Source organism: Harmonia axyridis, chromosome 3 (genome assembly GCF_914767665.1).
Source record: "Harmonia axyridis chromosome 3, icHarAxyr1.1, whole genome shotgun sequence".
NCBI classification, from domain to species: domain Eukaryota; kingdom Metazoa; phylum Arthropoda; class Insecta; order Coleoptera; family Coccinellidae; genus Harmonia; species Harmonia axyridis.
This window is the reverse complement of record NC_059503.1, coordinates 35,718,181-35,737,784: the sequence shown is the minus strand read 5'-3', so window position 1 is coordinate 35,737,784 and position 19,604 is coordinate 35,718,181. Positions and strand designations below refer to the sequence as shown.

Sequence of the window (19,604 nt, the reverse complement as noted above, 5' to 3'; positions counted from 1 at the left end):
AAAGACTCCTGGATATCTACATCCACCGAGGACTAAAGTGGAATTTACAAGTCCTAGGCTTAAATTAAGAAGAAGAAAAATCAATTTGTATAACCTTCAGTGTCTAAAGATGAACTGGAAATTACTGCGTTAATGGCAGACAGGGCTCCAACCAATCAAAACTCTGACGAGCATTATCGTCAATGTTTTATATAAAGTACCAGATTTTAACAGAGCACGCCATCTCGTATTAGCTTTGCGAATATCCATTGCTAATGCAACTGCATTCGTAGTGTTGGTTTGCACAAGGTGTTAGTTTGTTCATTGTATCCAGTCCAAACTCCAAGTAGTGGCTGGATGTCACCACAATTCTTCATGAAAACTTTGGAACATGCAGTGAATCAAACAAATAGCATCAAACGAGATCATGGGCAACCAGGAATGTCATTGTTCATTGGAGTACATTTTAGGTTTATGCCAGGTGTGTGTGATGGCATAATAATAACATAGTGTGAATGATACTATGATAATAGTAATGTTTTCCCCACATTGTTCGCATCGTCTACAGCCACTTTATGTCTCTTTATTAAGACCTTTTCAAAGGAAATTATAAAATAGCCTTTAATGGACTCTGGATATAATTATGAACCCTGAAAAAATCATAAGTATAGGAGTCTGATTTCAAAAAACAGGAATATTTCCTTTGGCAGAAACGTATTTACAGATGAAGATTTTTGACCCATTTTCTATCACTGATAGACCACCTCTAATGTCCAGTTCCTATGTCATGACCCTATAAATTTCGAATCGCCTCAACAGACTTAAGAACCCTCTACAGTCTACTTCATCTGTTATCTCTGAGCAACCCACTTTCAATGAACACCTTGATCAAGAATGCCTTCTTATTGTCCCATCGTCGAACCGCACTTTTTTGTGACACTGCCACCAAGTTGAATTACCTGCGTTGACTATCTCCGATCAGATTCCCATGGCAGATTTCTCACTGATCTAATTTTCCGTCGGTTATTTCACCAGGAACAGTATGTCCATCCTGCAAGGCATCAGTTACACAGAGCGATTCACCGCTTGGGCCTATATTAGACGTTTATGGAAAACTATATAATTTTCTGCTGAAAATTTCCAAGTTGGAGTTTGTGACAATTATTATCTTCCCTAAAATATTTTCAGATCTCTACAACTTTCGGTTATCCCGGAAACAGAATACTACTTTCTTATTTCAAATGGCGCACCCATCAGTGTTTTATCGCTTCATCAGATGCAGATTTGAAAGGTAATCTTCCAATATTCAATATCAATTATATTTTACACATTTTCCAACATCCATTTTCCGCTGTGAAAAATCTTCATCCGCATTTGGTTTTCTAAAAAAAATTTTTTTAGAACAAGGTAACTTCACTCATTCCTCTTATACACTATTAATTTTATTTTGTTTATTTGAAAGGTATTCGCCCAATATTTATTATCAATCATATTATGCATTTTCCAACATCACTAGGTACATATATCCAAAAACCCTAAAGAATTAATATTTATTTTCGTTGAAGTCGACTTATCCAAACATTCCAGGAGAGGATCGCATCCTATATGTCATCATGGAAATTTATGATGGGGCACTTCAAACGAAAATAAGTACCTATCAATTCTTTTGGTTTTTTGGAAATAATGATGTTGGAAAATGAGTAAAATATGAGTGTTATTAAATATTGGACGAATATACCTTTCAAATAAACCACAAATTAATAATGTATAAAAGGAATTAGTGTTGTTTAATTTTTTTTTAGAAAAACCAAATGCGGATGAAAATTCTTCACATCGGATTCGTAATCTACACCCAAAATTTGGTAAGTCTAGAAATTTTTATCTCGTTCAAAGCGTTATTTCTGATTAATGGCTTACTCTAAATAATTACCGTTTCTTCTAAAATAAACCTTTTTAATTTTCGATCGTGCCAATACGTAGTATTACAAGACTGTTCGCGATTTGGACCAAACATGTATAGGGTGTTCATGAAAAGATCATGAACTTGGACAAATGAAATTCATTAAAACTCAAAATTTTCAAATTACAAGTTTTTATTATTTCAGTCTCTACGTATTAAAAAAGGAGGGCTTACTCAAGAAAACCTTACCTATACCTAAAATAAAAACCACAATTTATAACTAATGATCTTGGATAACTCAAATTGATATAATTTTTATTCTTTCAGTTCGATTCTACTTATAAAAAGAGGGGGGTTCAGGAAACCCTATACCTAAGAAAAAATTTTTAAGTGTTATCGATTAAGAACCTGAAATGAAGAAAAACCACTATTTCTGAGTGGAAGTATTCCGTGACTTATGACTTATGGAATACACAAAAAGAAAGTAAAATTCGTTGTTTCGATAACTAAATTTTGAATTTTCGATCCTGCCAATACGTAATATTATTTTCTCTATTTCAGTGTTGTAATGAGTTCATTACAGTTCTAAAAGTAGTGCTGTAATGAACGCATTACAGAATCGTTTTCAGTTATATTTTTCGTTTTGTAGTTGTCTATGCTGACTTCCAATCCTATCAAATTTCAACAAACGTCAGTAATAGTCAATATAATATAATTTGGATATAGTGAAAAGATTTGCAACATTATTTGCAATTTCTACCAATTCTGGTGATGTTAAATCGATTTCGTCAGACATAATTCACGAATTTAATGCGTAATTGTAAATTATTTCAAAATTCGAAACGTACGATTCATATTCAAATTCCGTAATCTGTCAATTTTTGTAACAGTCACACCAACTACCAAGATACAATAAAAAAGTCACTAGGATGAATAATCTGAATTTTTCATTTAATTTCGTCAATATTTCACAAACCTTGACTGAAATAGAGAAAATATCGTCTAATATACTCGTTGCAGAAGGCAATTCCAACACTCAAGCGTTCGAAAACTCGCTCCTGCAACTTGTTTTAGAATATACTAATATAATAATATTATGAGGCTGATGCATTTTGGTCCAAACCGCAATATAATACTATAGGTACGTATTGGCAGGATCGAAAAATAAAAAAGTTTTTACGAAAAAAACTTATATTCGAAAAAATGTGACTGATCGTCGTCTCCTCTTATTTCTACAAGAATTTCATAAGCTCATAAATCGTTTAGGTTTTACCCGAGTTATGGCACATTGCTGATATTATCATCAATATAATTTATCTAATGATACAATAATAATATATTGAGTGTGCCATTTGAAATAAGAAAGTAGTAGTCTGTTTCCGGTATAACCGGAAGTTTGAGAAAACTTAGGGAGAAAGATCATTGTCCCAAACCTGCATATACTGCATTCTTCCCCACGATCTGTCATAGGATGTTTCGTGAATTTATGATGTTTTCGGATATTTCTAATTATTTATTTCAATATTCAATATTTTTTGAATTACTACAAAACTTTCATTCACGGGGGCTGCAGGAATTGTACTCTTAGTGGAGAGAAACTCATGAATTGAGTGAAATATCGTATAATAATTTGATATCTAAAAGATGCTATAATTCTGCTCCATCACCAAATGTTGCGTAATCCCTCTAACTAATTTTATTATTCTCAGATGCATGGAACATTCTGTACTTCTAGCTAAGATCGCAACTGAGATGCATAGAAACCCTGGTGTGTCTACTTATACATGTAAAACTTTCAGACAAAACGGAAGATTTTTCAGATTTCTCCCGATTGTCGACTATCGTGACCCTCGAGTATACAGGGTGGCCACTTTTTCAATGGGATTGTATTGGTAACTTTTGAACCATAAGAGTTAGAAGGTCGGTCAAATGGAGAAAAAGTTGCATGCATAGAAGCATTATCAAGCAGTTCAAACAAATCGAGATTATCAGGGCCGGTTATTGAGATATCATAAGAAAAGTAAATTCTGTCATTTTGATTTTCCTTTTTTTCCCACTTTATTTAAAATATTATCAAAAAATGTTACAGGAATTTTTTATTCGAAAGTAAATTGTTCTCAATTTGACGTAATCAGATTTCGTATCTAACGTTTCGTGCTCTCTGGGCCACCCTCAACCTCATTTTTTTCAATACGGACCTGTATATTTTATGACACTTTTCGAAATAACTTTTAACGCTGAATTCAACGATGTATCATACAATGTCATTCAAAGTTGATTTTCAGGTGATTTTAACCCTTATCGTTGAATTCAGCGTTAAAAGTTATTTCGAAAAGTGTCATAAAATATACAGGTCCGTATTGAAAAAAATGAGGTTGAGGGTGGCCCAGAGAGCACGAAACGTTGGATACGAAATCTGATTACGTCAAATTGAGAACAATTTATTGTCGAATAAAGAATTCCTGTAACATTTTTTGATAATATTTGAAATAAACTGGGAAAAAAGGAAAAATCAAAATGACAGAAATTACTTTTTTTATGATATCTCAATAACCGGCCCTGATAATCTCGATTTGTTTGAACTTCTTGATATTGCTTCTATGCATGCAACTTTTTCTCCATTTGACCAACCTTCTAACTCTTATGGTTCAAAAGTTACCAATACAATCCCATTGAAAAAGTCGCCACCCTGTAGAATGATAATATTTTATATTGTATGCTTGTGACAATCTTTTATACTCTTAATAAACCTATATCCGTCTACCATTATATTGCATTCATTTCATTGAAAATTCGATGAAACTGAACTGAATTGTAATTTATTGTGAAAGTTTGCAGTGTCTCAAATCATTAAGTCATTTTTAAACAGTGCCAGTCAGATAGCGGGAATTCGAACAATTCTAAAGAGCGCCACTTTACAGAAATCTGATTGAGCAGAACACCAAAGCAACGGGAAATATTTCAAAAAGTCTGAAACAAAATCGAATCAGTACACACACCAGGGATTCTAATAGCTTATTCGACTGGCCGCACCAGTGCAAGTCATAGAATATAAAATAATCTTCATATTCTATACTCGAAGGTTCGAACACAGAAAATATTCTGTGGGTTCAATTCATAGAGTAATAAACTTAATGACTTTCAATAAACAACCTCTGTGATTATTTTCCATTTTAAAATTAAAAAATATTCCGAATATACATCAATTGAAATTGATTATAATGGAAGACTCTAACAAATTTTCATCAAATGAAAATGAATGTGACAATCCTACAGATTTCTGTGAAAACATAGCTTATCTTGATCAAGAAAACCATTTCCAAGAGATTCTGGCCAATGTTGAAAAAACTGAAAAGGATCTGGAAGTAATGTATACATCCTTACAATTGATGAAGTATGAATTTGCAAAACTTAATGCCAAAAATGTGAAAATAGAAAGTTTTCTATCTTCAAACAAAAAACTTCTAGACGAAACCCTCAAGAAATTGGAAGAAGATAAAACTGACAAAACTGATGTAATGATAAATAATAATATAGCCCAAAACTAATTATGTTAACTTTGTAATAAAACTGAAAATTTTAAAGACTTTTATTTGAAGAATTTACATTTTGAAACATTTCTTCATTTTAAAATTTAATCTAGAAACTTAACAAATCAGTCGAAAATTCAGACTTTGCTTTGATGTAATCATACATTAGTCTAAAAGAGAGCTACTGCAAAATAAGTGATAAAATTTCAACTAATAGAATTCATATGGAGGAAGTGATTTTTGTATTAAAATAGATGTCATTTCAAATTGACTAAGCTAAAATAATAATCATCAGTACATTTAATGTAAACTTGTTATATCCCAAAAAGTTTTATGGGTGTTGCTAACAGGAAAATCAAACATTGATAAAAGTACAAAAGTAATGAAAATGCTTCAAAATGCGAAATATTTATGAATTCGAAACACTTACAAGTTTTTTCTTGAACTCTAGAGACGGAATAAATATAAATGAGAACTTGTTAAGTAACGACGTTACTTTTATATTACATCATTAAAAAATACTATTCAACAAATTTGTACATTTTAAAAAACGTGAATTTATAAAACCCACTCATTTAAATTTTCTGTTAATTTGCAATAAATAAGTTATTAAAACAATCACTAATAGGCTAACCAAGGATGATATCTGAGTGATTCTCTAGATCTATCTCCGTAATCATAAAGCAGTTCTTGTCCAATTTCAATATCCTCTTTAGCAATAAGGACTAATCTAGGTTTACCATCAACGGAAACGGTTTTTGTCATCAAATTACCATTCCTGGAATGATTCACTAATCTTCCCAACCTATCTGATTCAGGTGTGGCGTCAATACTAGAAAAAAAAAGGTTTATCACAAACAAATATCACACAATTTCATGCACAACTATCTTCATCTAAAATCTTCAACTGACAGTCTTATTGATATAAAATACACAGTACTTCAAAAATATTTCAAATAATTTTCTAAAATAAAAAATTTTCTTAATCATATAGAGCAATCCAGAAAATACGCTGATCAGCAGAGTGTGAAAGAATAATATATTAATATAATCTCAAACTTGAACATTGGACTACCCCATACCATAATATAACTGTAACAAATCAGTATGTAATGCTTGAAAACACAAACAAGGTACGTACCAATATTTGTGATTATTATGCTCAAAATAATACATGTAGCAACCAGCATTCTGATCAGTAGCATACATTTCTTCTCTTTTCTTAGCTTCAGAGATTTCTATGAGATCGCCACTGTATTCTATGACAAAGTCACCCCTTTTAAATTGTTTATCAGCCACAATACCCCTTCCCTTTCCATCAAAATAGCATATCTAAAAATAAAAAAATTAATAAAATTCTCTTAAAAACAAATCTAGGTTAACATCTCACTTTCAAACCCTCTTCTATATTGTTCCTCAAAATCTTCTCCAAGTTTTTCTGTTTTTCTTCTAAAACAGTTGTTTTTGTTTTGCGAATAGATTTTCTTACAGGTAAAAAGTTGTTTACTGTTAATTTACGGTTGACAACACTTTTTGCCATCTCTTCTACCATATTTAATCTGTTAGCATTCAATCTGGAGAAACAAATGAATTGAAAACATGTCATAAATCATTAATGAAAATCTATAAAACATAGTAAAAAATTGTCATGTCTAAATATCTTACTTTTTTCGGGCCTTAGGCCTTATGACGGGTTTTTGAAAACTTTTGAGTTCCATCTTAACATCCGGTTTCAGATCTTCTGTTTCTGTGCATAATGTAATTCTGTGAGGTGTTAATGGGGGGCTCTTTACAGCACATTCTTGTTCATCGATAACTGGCAGTGGATAATTATCTGAAAAAAATCTGTAGCATTAGAGACAGCTGAGAGAAACATTTTATCAAACAAATCAATGTCATATATATAACCCAATCTAATTTAACCTAAACTACCTTTAATTCTAACATATCTAAAGAAAGAACAACATAAATTTATTTTTTTTTATCCAATATCAAATTTTATAACGATTCTTATCAACGAAACACGGTTTCATTCTAAATTTAAAATAAATCAGAGTTAGCTACTCGAACTAAAATGTCAAATTGTCGAAAGTTTCAGGAAGGGCTTAAAATATCCAAATTAACAAAATTTTTTATATCAAATAGTGTCATACAGTTATGATAAATTGAAACATGTCAAACACAGGCAGAAGACTTCGAGAAAACAATGAGGAGATTCTTAAATACATCAACCAGCTACGGGAACAAAGAAATGAACTAGGCTTTTTGGTTGAAAAACAGAAGACAGAGAAAGCCAAACTAGAAGAAGAAATGGCTAGGATATCTTACAAGCTCGGCTTGGTAAGAATATCACACATCAATTACCATCTTTATCTGTATACTAAGTCCATAAAGACTTCCTTCTATTACAGATCGACAAAAGTTTGGGTCAGAGAACAAGGGCTTTGAAGTTGTATGACACAACAATAATGGAGGTAGAGGCTAAATACAAAGGATTGGCAGATTCAACTCAAGGTCTACTCACGCATGTGAAGAAGGAATCTTCCACTTTGGAAAACAGCATAGACAAACGTATAGGAACAGAAACTGAATGTAAAAACTGTCCCAGATGCGATTTGCTACCACAATTTCAAACAAGAAGTCAAGGTTTGCAATTCATATTAAAAACAGAAGCACATTTCAATTATTGTCTTTTTATTGATCTGATATTAAAGGACCCCGCACGTTTAATATGGGAAATGGCTTTCCGTGAATTTGGCTGAATTTTTGATATGTTGTAGTTCTTGACGGACTGATCAGAAAAGTCCTTAGCAATAAAGCTCAAAAATGGACAGTTTTCGAGATATGGAGCTTTGAAAATGGATTTTTTGCAATTTTCGGGGTTTTTGCTCATCAATCGGGGAGCTCTCCGTGAAAATGTCTGCAGTTTTGATGCAATAGAGTACTATACGGGTAGAATATAGAAGTCCAAGTGTTGGAAGTTAACTATGAATGGAACTTCCGATATTAACCCACGAATTCTTGAAAATATATTTTTTTTTCTATGAACTTTTTGAACTTCACACATATGAATGAATACTATCTAATAATATGATCGTTGGCAAAATGAATGAGTATATCAATCAAAAACAATATAATAATGAGAATAACATTCATAATAATAATAACAACAATAATGATAATTTTGCCCTCGATTCGATTAATAATATTCTAAATGATTTCTTGCGATTGATAATATAATTTTAAATTGTTTTTTGTTTATTATCATTATTGTTATTATTATTATGAATGTCACTCTCATTATTATATTGTTTTTGATTGATCTACTCATTCATTTTGCCAACGATCATATTATTAAAAAGTATTCATTCATATGTGTGAAGTTCAAAAAGTTCATAGAAAAAAAAATATTTTCAAGAATTCGTGGGTTAATATCGGAAGTTCCATTCATAGTTAGCTTCCAACACTTGGACTTCTATATTCTACCCGTATAGTACTCTATTGCATCAAAACTGCAGACATTTTCACGGATTCGTTAGTCTGTGAGATGCTATTATCATCAATTTCGAGACATTCTGAGGAAAATGTCTTGGCACCCCATTGTCAGATTATCGAGATTTGTGAGAAACAAATCACATATCATATGCAAATGACATCAAAAGTAATCACAATTGTTATCCCTGAGGATATATGATTATGATTTTCCCATTTTTCCCCATTAATGCTCGCGATGCCTGGTTATGAACATTTCGGTTAACATATTTGATATTATTGGACATCAGATATATGAGGATTCAGTTATTATGGTCTCTCTTAAAAAAATCTCACATTATGTCGTTTCTCGGTCATGTGAATTATTCTGGCATCATCTTGTGGCATGAAAAGATGTATGGAAGATCTTGGATTTTGTATCTCATTTCATAGCCAATGTGGAGCAGTGTATAAAAAATAATCGATGGCGGTGCCTAATATAACCAAGGAAGATCATTTCTCAGTCGGGTTCTGGCCGCCGAACATCCAAATTCCATCAAAACCAGAAATGAGAACTCCCCGATTGATGAGCAAAAACCCCGAAAATTGCAAAAAATCCATTTTCAAAGCTCCATATCTCGAAAACTGTCCATTTTTGAGCTTTGTGGCTAAGGACTTTTCTGATCAGTTCATCAAGAACTACAACATATCAAAAATTCAGCCAAATTCACGGAAAACCATTTCCCATACTAAACGTGCGGGGTCCTTTGTCCCCATTATTAATTAACTGCCACTATGAGGGTTCTGTACCTATAAAATCATGTAACAGGTGCTCTAAACGAGATTCCAACCAAACAACCAATTGAAAGTGAGAAGAAGAACACCAAGATAGAATACAAGGGACCCTCTCACACAGAGGAAGATGCTCGAAATCTATCCAACAACCCTATCTACAGCAGAGCGATGGAATACCCCATGATGCTATCTCCAATGATTAACAAAGAACATATGGAACAGATAAAAGAAAAACTCACAAACGATAATGTCAAATCTGTCATGAGTTTACCGAAGAACTCATCAAATAATGAAAATATGAAAATACAAGGTTAGTTCAATCCCAGGCAGTATAAGGCTGTTTAAAATTAAAACAATTAATTCAATTCCTCAGGAAGTTCTACATCTCCTCATAGAATGTCTAATACAATTATAAATGGATCTCAATCCCAGAAAGATTCAGAATTAGAATATTCTGAATCAACTATAGCATCAGGAAATTTCATAGATGGGGATTTTCCTGACATGCAACCCAGTAGGGAAACAACAATAAAGTATGACCTTCATCATATATATTGGATAGAAAATTGAACTAGAATATAAGTGAATACTAAAGAAGTGATAGTAAGATGGATTCAAGCCATATACATAATTCAGTGGCACTTAATAATATCAAACCATCGTTAGTTACTGATTCAGAAATAAAATAATTTGTTCAAACTCTTCTTCAGTATGTACTTATATACTCTCTTCCAGTTCTGCAACCCCCAGAGAATTCAAATTCATTGAAATCACATCTGTTGAATCTCCAGTGCAAAGTTCCCTTGACGATACTCAAAACACGACACAGACAGAAAATGAAGAGAAAGAAAAACTGACTATACAGGAATACGATGAAGTGATTGATGACAATGAGAGCGGGTATCAACTTTTGATTTTGCTATGTCTCAAACCTTAGTTTTCCTTTGAAACTCAATGTAGGAACACATTTTGTTTGTTGAATTGCATGAAGATTTTAATGAAAATCAGAGCTATTTGCTTGTCTAAGATAATTGAAAACTTTTAAGAGAAAATGGCTCTGATAATCTCTGAAAGCATCTCCACCTCATATTAAAGGAGCCTAATTAGATCATTTTTTCTCTTTTCTATTTTAGGATACAAAGTAAAAGGAGCACTACAAAAAATGGCAAAAAAATTACCAGCAGTGTAGATGTTTTCAGACAAGCTTACAAGACACAACATGAATTTCAAGAAAAACCACAATCTTTAGCACGTTATAAAAAATCGGTTTTCAATAAGAGAGACCAATCATTGTTTACCACTGAACAAGAGTAGGGTTAAACCAAACAATATGTCTATTGTTTATGTTTCTATTTGTACAATTGAATAAAATTGCTTTTAGGCAATAACTCTTCAAAGTTTATTAATTAATAGTTGGCAAAATTTTGTGACATCTTCAACATCTAAAAAAAGAGAATAAATTTAAATAAATAAAATTTTTGGTACTACCACATAAGATCGAAATTTAATTAATTTCATCTGAAAAAAACATCAATTTCAGATCCGATTCTATTGGATCTGGTATTTTAACACCCGCCAGCAGTTTCATTAAAAGAACAATGGCAAATAACAGTATGAAACACGAAGGGAGAAGACACAGGTAGAAATAATAATTTATACTTTATACCATATTATTTTTCTTCACAATTTTTTCGATGCCTGTCAAGAAACATGTCAGCATGTTTTATATTTTTTCTAGTATATTAAAAAATAATAGGAGAAGATTAACCTGAATTAAAGAAATGAACTGATACCTGAAGATAAACCTTCCACTGATCAATTGAAACTTAAAGAAGAAATTATTATTTAATAAATTTCTGCTGTATAATCCAATAATTAAACAATAGTATTTTTCACTACAGATTTTACACTATGATTTATTATTTCCCAACATTTCGTAGAATATATGAAAGTCTTAGGCTAGGAACATAGTGAAGCGACCAAGAGGTGCGAAGAGGATAGCAGAAAGGATAGCGGTTCCCGAGAGTAGAGGCGATGACGAGGTGTCATCTCATAGTGAGGCGAACAAGAAATCAAGGCGATAGTCGAGTTTGATTATTATAGAGGACTTGCGTTTCCGAAAAATGGATTTATACTGTTAGAAAATTCGTTATTGAAACGCTGGTATGTAATGAAAAATGATGAAAATAGAAGAACTTGTAGTGTTCACGAAATTAATAAATCTAGGAAAGTACATGGTGAATTTCATCACTTGTATAAAGAATTACGCGATCATCCAGAGAAATTTCTTTCATATTTCCTTATGAATATTGCAACGAGTACATTCTGGAAAAAATTGAATCTAAATTAATAAAAAACTGGACTAATTTCATTCGCGACCCTATCACTCCCACGGATTAATTACTTGTTTGTTTAGTTTCATCCGCTACAGCATCCCATAAATTGTCCAAAATATATCAATTATGATGTTGAGCGTCTCTCTGATTCCACAAATTACTTTTCACAAATATCGAACTCATGAATGTGTCAATATCCAATTTTATTTATTAATTGCGCAGCTGCGCGGCGATGAAGGAAAACAAACTTCCCCGATCTCGCCTCTATCCTCGCTTAACCGCCTCGCGCAACCGCAGTCGGGATCGCTGCACTATGTACTACCCTATTAGAATATATTTGTTTGAATTCGCCTATATCCTCTCTACTATCCTCTTCGCACCTCTTGGTCACTTCACTATGTTCCTAGCCTTAGAACATCATAGGTTTGTACGAATGCTATCTGTGTCAAATTCCAGTTCCCTACCACTGAACCACATGTATGATAAGTAATAAAGGCAATTAAGATGATTATATTGGAGTAATAATATTAAAAGATTCATAATCCTGAAACTATTAGGCCCAGGACTTAACACTGCAAAACTTGAGGGGGCTTAAAAATTTTCTTTTTCTCCAAAATTCCAAAAATCACACCAACACTATGATAGAAAACCCCAAAAAAGGACAAATATTGTGAAAAAATATTTAAAACGAAGGGAAAAACACTGAAGAGTTTTTCTGCACTTGATGTGAATGCTTTCCCTTTCTCCTGGAATAACTGTGAATTCATATATATTATTTATAGTTGAATGGAAATGTACATAACTGGCTGGACGACTACAGCCAATAGCCATTTCATTTTGAATCAATAAAATTGATGAAGCCCTCTCCCACTAAAAATTTTTTATTGAAATTATAAATCAAAATTGGTCTTCATCAATATATTTTCTTCAAAATTATTTTTTTTCTTCTAAATCCAAAATTATCTGAACTTAACAAAAATAACAATGCATTAACAAACCATGTTTGATTAATTATTTTGAAACTATTGGAGCTAGTACTTAAAATTTAAGGGTGATGAAACTTTTTTTCTTGACAAGTTACAAAAAGTGAATTCAAGTGAATAGCATAGTTATCATTAATAAGTACCAATAATAACCAACTGCATTCAAGCATTTTTGGTCATTGTTGGTTATATGACGTGACGTCATGAACTAGCCCTTCTGTATCATTGTTTTGGACCACAGATAACAACAAGCCCACACAATTCTCTGTTAGTAACAAGCTTTGTTTTGTCGGAGCCTTAATATAAAAGGATGATATTAAAATTAGAGTTGGTTGTGTTCGATTATTCGTGATTATTCCCAAAGGGCTACAACCAAGGGGAAGACCTGAGATAACCGCGGTTATTAATGATTATTGGCTTAAATTTACTTAAAATTGATTTAATATCATATCATTTTAATAAAATCCTTGCTCAAAATGGTGAAAATGAATGATGAGCTAAATTTACCAAAAATAAGAATGCATTTACAAACCCTGTTCAACTGGTTCATCTTCTCTCTTGTCAGAAATATTCTTAACGAAATCTGAAACTGGTTCTTGAGGATCGGGAAGAAAATGTGCTTTCCTTCGGGTACATCTGATAGGTTGTAATACATCAACTAAATCTGCATTAGAATTATCAACAGGCTGTAAAAAATTTTCCATGATTAAATAACACTATAATATAAAAAGAAAATACTGCAAAAAACATCCGAAATTTCGTATGGAATGGTGAACTCATACTATAAAAAGAAAATTTTGTTCGAAAATTATATTGAGCATAAAGATCAATGATAATAATTACCTGGAAAAAGTCGGTAATTCTTCGAGATTTCACATTGGAGCAATAGTTTTTGTCAAATTCCCCAACGGTCAGTTTCCCTTCTAGATTCTTAGATTCAGAAATAAGCATCTTGTTCTTGGTGCAAGATCGAACAAAATAATTCAATTCATTTGTTGAACATGCAAAGATATTAAATAAAACATCAACAACCGCACAAATCCAGCATTCAATGGATTCGGTGTAAAATGCAACGTTGCCACTCTAATTATCTAACAATGATGCTTTGAAAGAAATAACAATAAGGACTATCAAATATGATTTGTTTGTATTATATTTTAACAATTTTGATTAATGTTCATTTCTGTGAGTTTTTTTACCTAAAAAGTGATGAATATTTTTATATTATACAATAAATAAAATAATAGTCCGACAACGTAGCAATAACCAAAATTATGACCAAACGGCCTAATATAACGGTGCCGATGACAGTCAGCTAACCTCATTTTTACTCAGAGTCGGACATACCTTGCACCATTTTAATGATTTTTCTGTATACACTTGAAATTATACAACCCCCTCAATCAAGCAACGAACAGAATTACAAATATAGCACAAAAATAATTAAGAAACATTCAAATAAATAATGACATTTAACATTACAACTATCATATGATTTTGATTAATGACATTTCATTTTTCAATTCAAAACAGTGTTACCAATGCTACTTCACTGAAAAATCCGAATTCTATGTCAAAAAATCCGAAAAAATCCGCGCCATCCGAACAAAAATCCGACAAAAAATTTGCTAGTTCATAGAACCATATATTATTTTCTCTATTTCAGTATCGTAATGAGTTCATTACAGTTCTAAAAACAGTGCTGTAATGAACTCATTACAGCATCGTTTTCAGTTATATTTTTCGTTTTGTGGTTGTCTATACTGACTTCCAATCCTATCAATTTCCAACAAACGTCAATAATTGTCAAAATGATATAATTTGGATATAGTGGAATGATCTGCAACATTATTCGTAATTTCTCTTAATTCCAGTGGTGATAAATCGATTTCGTCCGACATGATTAACGAATTTAATGCGTAATTGTAAATTATTTCAAAATTCGACATATACGATTCAAATTCATATTCCGTAATCTGTCAATTTTCGTAACAGTCACACCAATTGCCAAGATTCAATACAAATGTCACTAGGATGTATAATCTGAATTTTTCATTGAATTTCGACAATATTTCACAAAACTTGACTGAAATAGAGAAAATATCGTCTAATACTCGTTGCAGAAGGCCGTTCCAACACTCATGCGTTCGAAAACTCGCTCCTTCGTCGCTCGTTTTCGAATTTCGCATTCGTGTTGTAATAGGAGCCCATTCTGCAACTTGTTTTAGAATATACTATTAAAAAACTCAAATATGGATATTTTCCATGCGCTCAAGTTAAAGAAAACATTTGACTGGCTCTTTCTGATTTACAACGAATGCCCAATATTAATTCAACAATATTTGGTTTCGCTTGGGCTGCCATCTAGCTTTAATATTTAATGAAATGGTTTGCCTATAGTTTCCTGCAATACATGTAGGTGGATTGTGTTTTACAGGATTTTGAAGATCAATAGCGAAGGCGCAATATTCAAAAGATAATGAAATATTGGAATTCTTGTCCTGACAGACTTTTTTCTGATGCAGGAAAAAAATTAAAAGACATAATTTCAACAGTTTATTACAATAAAAACAAAATATTTTTGGGTTTCACTCTTGAAGAGTTGAAATGGATATGTTAATAAATAAATAATAAATAAACATTTCTTGATTCATAACGAATCAACATCACAACATATTTCATCACAAGTAAATTAGTTATTGTGTCCTCCACGGTTGAACCAAAGAAGGGGTTTTTCCTTTGTGGGAATAAGGAAAAATACTGAAGAACTTTTAAAATATATTTAGCGCCGTTTCGCAGATTTACATCTGCTGCTTCATCAGGCCTAAAAACACCAAAGATGACGGAAACATACAAAAAAGTAACATTTACCTCTATAAATTTAAGTTCTTACAACTGTTGAAAGATCTTAAAAACAAAAGAAATCTCAGCCAAAATAAGGAAATTCTCATTTTGACAAAATCTGATAAAATTGTCTATAAAATGTACTCATTGCTAATTTAGGATTTGGTAGGATTGCTTCTTAATTCGGTTGATAACTTGACTCAATTTCGTTCATTTCGATATTTGTATGAAGATTGAATATATTTTACTATTGATCTCAAACTTTTATTCTAATAAAGTGATTTTCCGATAGGAATGTATATATTTGAAGAAAAAAGCAAATCCATCCAAATATAGGATCCCTAAGTAAAATTTTGTTGTCTGTATTTAAATAAAATAAGGGACTTATGTATTTCAGATATAGAATTTAATATCCTTAAAATCGGACTATACATGCTCATGTGTATAAGTCAAAAAAACTGAGGTTGCAAATACTTTAGTATTTTCTCATAATTTTATAAAAATACTAAATATATTGTATAATAAAGATTGCAAAAGTTATTTCAAATTATCACACTCTTGTGATAAAATGTCCCATTATGACACCCACTTTAGTAATATAATATTAGATAATTCATGTTGTGGAATTTGGAGTTTCTACTCAGCAATAAGTTTTCTATGGGAATGGGCTTATATCAAGTGACGTGTCATCAATAAAAAATTGATTTTAAAAACGATAATGTTATCTTATTGGCTGTATCTATCAGATGTTGGTATGTATGCAATTATAAGGTGTACCAATAGAATGGAAGGACAAATTCATTGGAATCGTTATATTTTCACAACACTTTATAATTGAATTTTCAATAAAGATATTGTCTCAGGAGTTCAGATATTTTCAAATTTCTACACCTTGTACTACAAGTTAATGTTTTTTATCCCAACTTTCCTAGCACTCTGTAGAACTTATCTGAAATACATTGTGTAATATTGCAAGAGTTATTGAGAAATATTTTCTGAATATAAATATATATATACATATATAATATTTTAAAATTTCATAACACGAACAATATTTAAGACACTTTTTCAATGAAACAATGAGAAAATTTCAAAGTTTAAGGAATGACATCCTATTAGGTACATAGAATTAATTTGACTCAATGGTTTCATTATTATTTAGGGGGTATAGCAGGATGTAATTTTTGATGGTCCCTGATTTCTGCTCTCCTTAAATCTAGGGATGCTGCTGTAGGTACCTTAAGAGGCAACTGAACAATCTCAGGTTCAAACTGGAGTATATGCTCTGCTTCAACTGTAATACATTATGCAATGAATTTGGTTTGTATATGATTTAAATGGTGTTAATATAATAATTGCATATGGCACTTATTATTTGGGGAACGACACAAAATTCTACGGATGCGTATTTAAAAATCAAATGATTATTCTTGCGAGGTACGAACCTATTATACGATGTAGCTTCGTACCATAAGCTAAATCTGTTTGATATGCCATCAAAAAACTCAACGGAATAAGCGGAGCGAACACAGATACATTTCTCTTATACCTGTATCTGCAAAATATATTGAAAATGCAACGTATGATTCAAATTTACATTGATTTACTCTATGAATTCCATACGAACAATTATATCTTACCCTAAGGCACTCCAGGTTACTGCAGTCAGATAAAAGGCACCATACCAGAAAAATAACTCTCGTTGCTTTGCTATTTCCAAAGCTACTTCTCTTTCCCTCAGCTGACTTCTCATCTGGATATCCCTCTCAATCTAAACATCATGAAGTAAATATTTGTTTCTGTCTGTTTTACAACTTACCTTTATTGCTGTTATTTCATTCATTAATTCTTGGTTTTGAAGAAGATTTTCTTCTATATGCATCGAGGTAAAATTTCCCATATTAAATCGTTCAATTATTGCTGGTTTCCACGTGATATTCTTCAAAATATTGATTTATTGTTTTAAAGTGGACAAAATCAATAATCGGTTCTGACTCTGAGATTGAGATATATCCCTTGGAACTACTGTTAAAAAGTCTAAATTCGGTACCATGCTGTATATAGTTTGAACTAAATTTGTGTATTGGAACAAAAAGCACTTATTTGTTGTATTAAGGTGTTCATAAAAGAACAGAGCAGGATTATTGGCATAAACCTGTGGCTTACTGGCTTCAAATAACACCATCCAAAATGGCAAAAACGTGGTGGCCAATTAATGTCACCTTAGAGCAATAAGATATATATATATATAATCGGTTTTAAAACGTCCGGCGACGTTGTCCGATGCCTAACTTCCACTCGTTCCTATCGTTCCATTGGTCCTCTCTTAGATTCCTATCACTCATAGCCTTGGTTATTCCTTCCTTCCATGATTTCTTGGGTCTTCCTCGCTTCCTGCGGTTTGGTGGTATCCAGTGCATGGTCATCCTTGGCAGTCTGTCCACATTCATCCTCTGTACATGTCCATACCACACTAGCTGTTTTCTTTCAATATCTGTTGTTAATGATCCATCCACTCCCATACGCCGCCTGATGTCTTCGTTTCTGACCCTATCTCTTCGGGATACCCTTACAGATCGTCTAAAAACATCCATCTCAGTCGCTTCAATAAGATACTTACTCTTTTAATTATTATTATTTTATTACTCTGAGGAGATGACACTATCAGGGAAAATTCGGGTGCCTTATTATTCCATCAATAATTATTTGTGTCCCCAAATGCGGCAGTTTTGCCTGTCAATAGAGCATATGTGAAAATGGGTATCACTAATGAAAATTACTGTTCAAGGATCTACAATGGACTAGTTTTCATTTTTTTGTTAAGAATTAATTCTAAAAATTTAAGTAAAATGAAACAAAAATGTGGAAGAATCATTGAAATATCTCTAGAAATGAAAAAGTTATGGGACTTTGAAGTTGCGCTTGGAAGAATAATTTCATAGTACGTGTAAGTGGCGTGACGTCACACACTAGACTGGTATTCGCAGAGTGCTTACGAATTCATTGGTGTACAATCACTTGTGCCGTTCGTGTCGTGTTTTGTTCGTTACACGATGGCTGAAATAACTTAGTAGATACATACATATAAATTACTTTTTTCTCTTTTTACTCCTCACATAAATATGTTTTGCCATTGATAGACTTCAACAACCAGTAATCAACTGCAAACTGTTTATGAAACGTTTTTTAAATAAATCATCGTTATAAGTTGAACCATGATGAAGCAAGCTCAAAAGTAGATACTTACTTGAAAAGTTCAACTCCTTTTATTTCTGCACTGACATAAGATGGATTTGAAGAAAAAAACTGCATCACTGCGAATATATCTATTTTAGGCAAATTGTCACTTTGTCCTTTCACGAAGACTTCTTCCATTATGGTGACATAAAAACAAAACTCGAGTTAAAACTACACTGTACAACTACAAACGGCGCGAGAGCCTTGGCGCGGCTAAGTATTTAAACGTAATTTATGGTGTAGCGATCACAGGCAAGAGCCGTGACGTCAAGACCAAAGACGTTCCGCGCTAAAATACGTAAATTTAAATAATCTATTTCTCAGTCATTTATTGATGGATTTTCAAAATTTTTTCACTGATTTATCAGTTTTGCTCTATATTTTAATTCTATCTTGTCAAATATAGTATTATCAACATCACTAAACTAGTCCATTGATGACGTTTTTCTATCGTGTTGATTACTAATGTCTCCTATCGATTTTCAATAGTATATCAATGAATTATTAGGACATCTATATCTTCTTATCT

General features: G+C 32.1%; 3 protein-coding genes across 4 annotated transcripts; 1 reads left to right on the top strand and 2 right to left on the bottom strand.

Moving 5' to 3' along the window:
• Positions 1–5,454: 5,454 nt before the first annotated feature.
• On the bottom strand, positions 5,455–14,053 carry LOC123675784 (N-lysine methyltransferase KMT5A). Its single transcript, XM_045611301.1, has 6 exons — positions 13,838–14,053; positions 13,527–13,680; positions 7,075–7,243; positions 6,800–6,983; positions 6,551–6,741; positions 5,455–6,241 (listed from the first exon to the last, which is right to left on the bottom strand). The coding sequence occupies exons 1-6, from the start codon at positions 13,943–13,945 to the stop codon at positions 6,031–6,033; spliced, it is 1,017 nt and encodes a 338-aa protein (XP_045467257.1). The 5' UTR covers positions 13,946–14,053; the 3' UTR covers positions 5,455–6,030.
• LOC123675785 lies at positions 9,858–11,575 on the top strand. 2 transcript variants are annotated; one of them, XM_045611303.1, is made up of 5 exons: positions 9,858–9,985; positions 10,046–10,208; positions 10,411–10,575; positions 11,216–11,314; positions 11,414–11,575. In XM_045611303.1, the coding sequence occupies exons 1-5, from the start codon at positions 9,859–9,861 to the stop codon at positions 11,445–11,447; spliced, it is 588 nt and encodes a 195-aa protein (XP_045467259.1). In that variant the 5' UTR covers position 9,858; the 3' UTR covers positions 11,448–11,575. The 2 variants fall into 2 exon arrangements, with proteins under 2 accessions (XP_045467259.1, XP_045467258.1); XM_045611302.1 differs by lacking the exons at positions 11,216–11,314; positions 11,414–11,575 and adding an exon at positions 10,809–11,063.
• A 2,582-nt stretch (positions 14,054–16,635) lies between the features above and the next one.
• LOC123676486 (plasminogen receptor (KT)) lies at positions 16,636–18,019 on the bottom strand. Its single transcript, XM_045612388.1, has 4 exons — positions 17,658–18,019; positions 17,479–17,609; positions 17,284–17,393; positions 16,636–17,132 (listed from the first exon to the last, which is right to left on the bottom strand). Exons 1-4 carry the CDS (start codon positions 17,736–17,738, stop codon positions 16,993–16,995), a joined length of 462 nt encoding a protein of 153 aa, XP_045468344.1. The 5' UTR covers positions 17,739–18,019; the 3' UTR covers positions 16,636–16,992.
• Between the last annotated feature and the right edge of the window lie 1,585 nt (positions 18,020–19,604).

What these genes read in the sequence shown, in the direction of transcription:
- LOC123675785 (XM_045611302.1), top strand. Translation starts at nt 9,859, where the DNA reads ATGCTATCTCCAATGATTAACAAAGAACATATGGAACAGATAAAAGAA. An exon ending in TGAAAATATGAAAATACAAG is followed by an intron (nt 9,986 to 10,045) that starts GTTAGTTCAATC and finishes AATTCAATTCCT; the next exon opens with CAGGAAGTTCTACATCTCCT. An exon ending in AGTAGGGAAACAACAATAAA is followed by an intron (nt 10,209 to 10,410) that starts GTATGACCTTCA and finishes ACTCTCTTCCAG; the next exon opens with TTCTGCAACCCCCAGAGAAT.
- LOC123675784 (XM_045611301.1), bottom strand. Translation starts at nt 13,945, where the DNA reads ATGCTTATTTCTGAATCTAAGAATCTAGAAGGGAAACTGACCGTTGGG. An exon ending in AGATGAACCAGTTGAACAGG is followed by an intron (nt 7,244 to 13,526) that starts GTTTGTAAATGC and finishes GATTTTTTTCAG; the next exon opens with ATAATTATCCACTGCCAGTT. An exon ending in ATATAGAAGAGGGTTTGAAA is followed by an intron (nt 6,742 to 6,799) that starts GTGAGATGTTAA and finishes TTTTATTTTTAG; the next exon opens with ATATGCTATTTTGATGGAAA.
- LOC123676486 (XM_045612388.1), bottom strand. Translation starts at nt 17,738, where the DNA reads ATGGGAAATTTTACCTCGATGCATATAGAAGAAAATCTTCTTCAAAAC. An exon ending in ATGAAATAACAGCAATAAAG is followed by an intron (nt 17,610 to 17,657) that starts GTAAGTTGTAAA and finishes CATGATGTTTAG; the next exon opens with ATTGAGAGGGATATCCAGAT. An exon ending in GAAGCTACATCGTATAATAG is followed by an intron (nt 17,133 to 17,283) that starts GTTCGTACCTCG and finishes AATGTATTACAG; the next exon opens with TTGAAGCAGAGCATATACTC.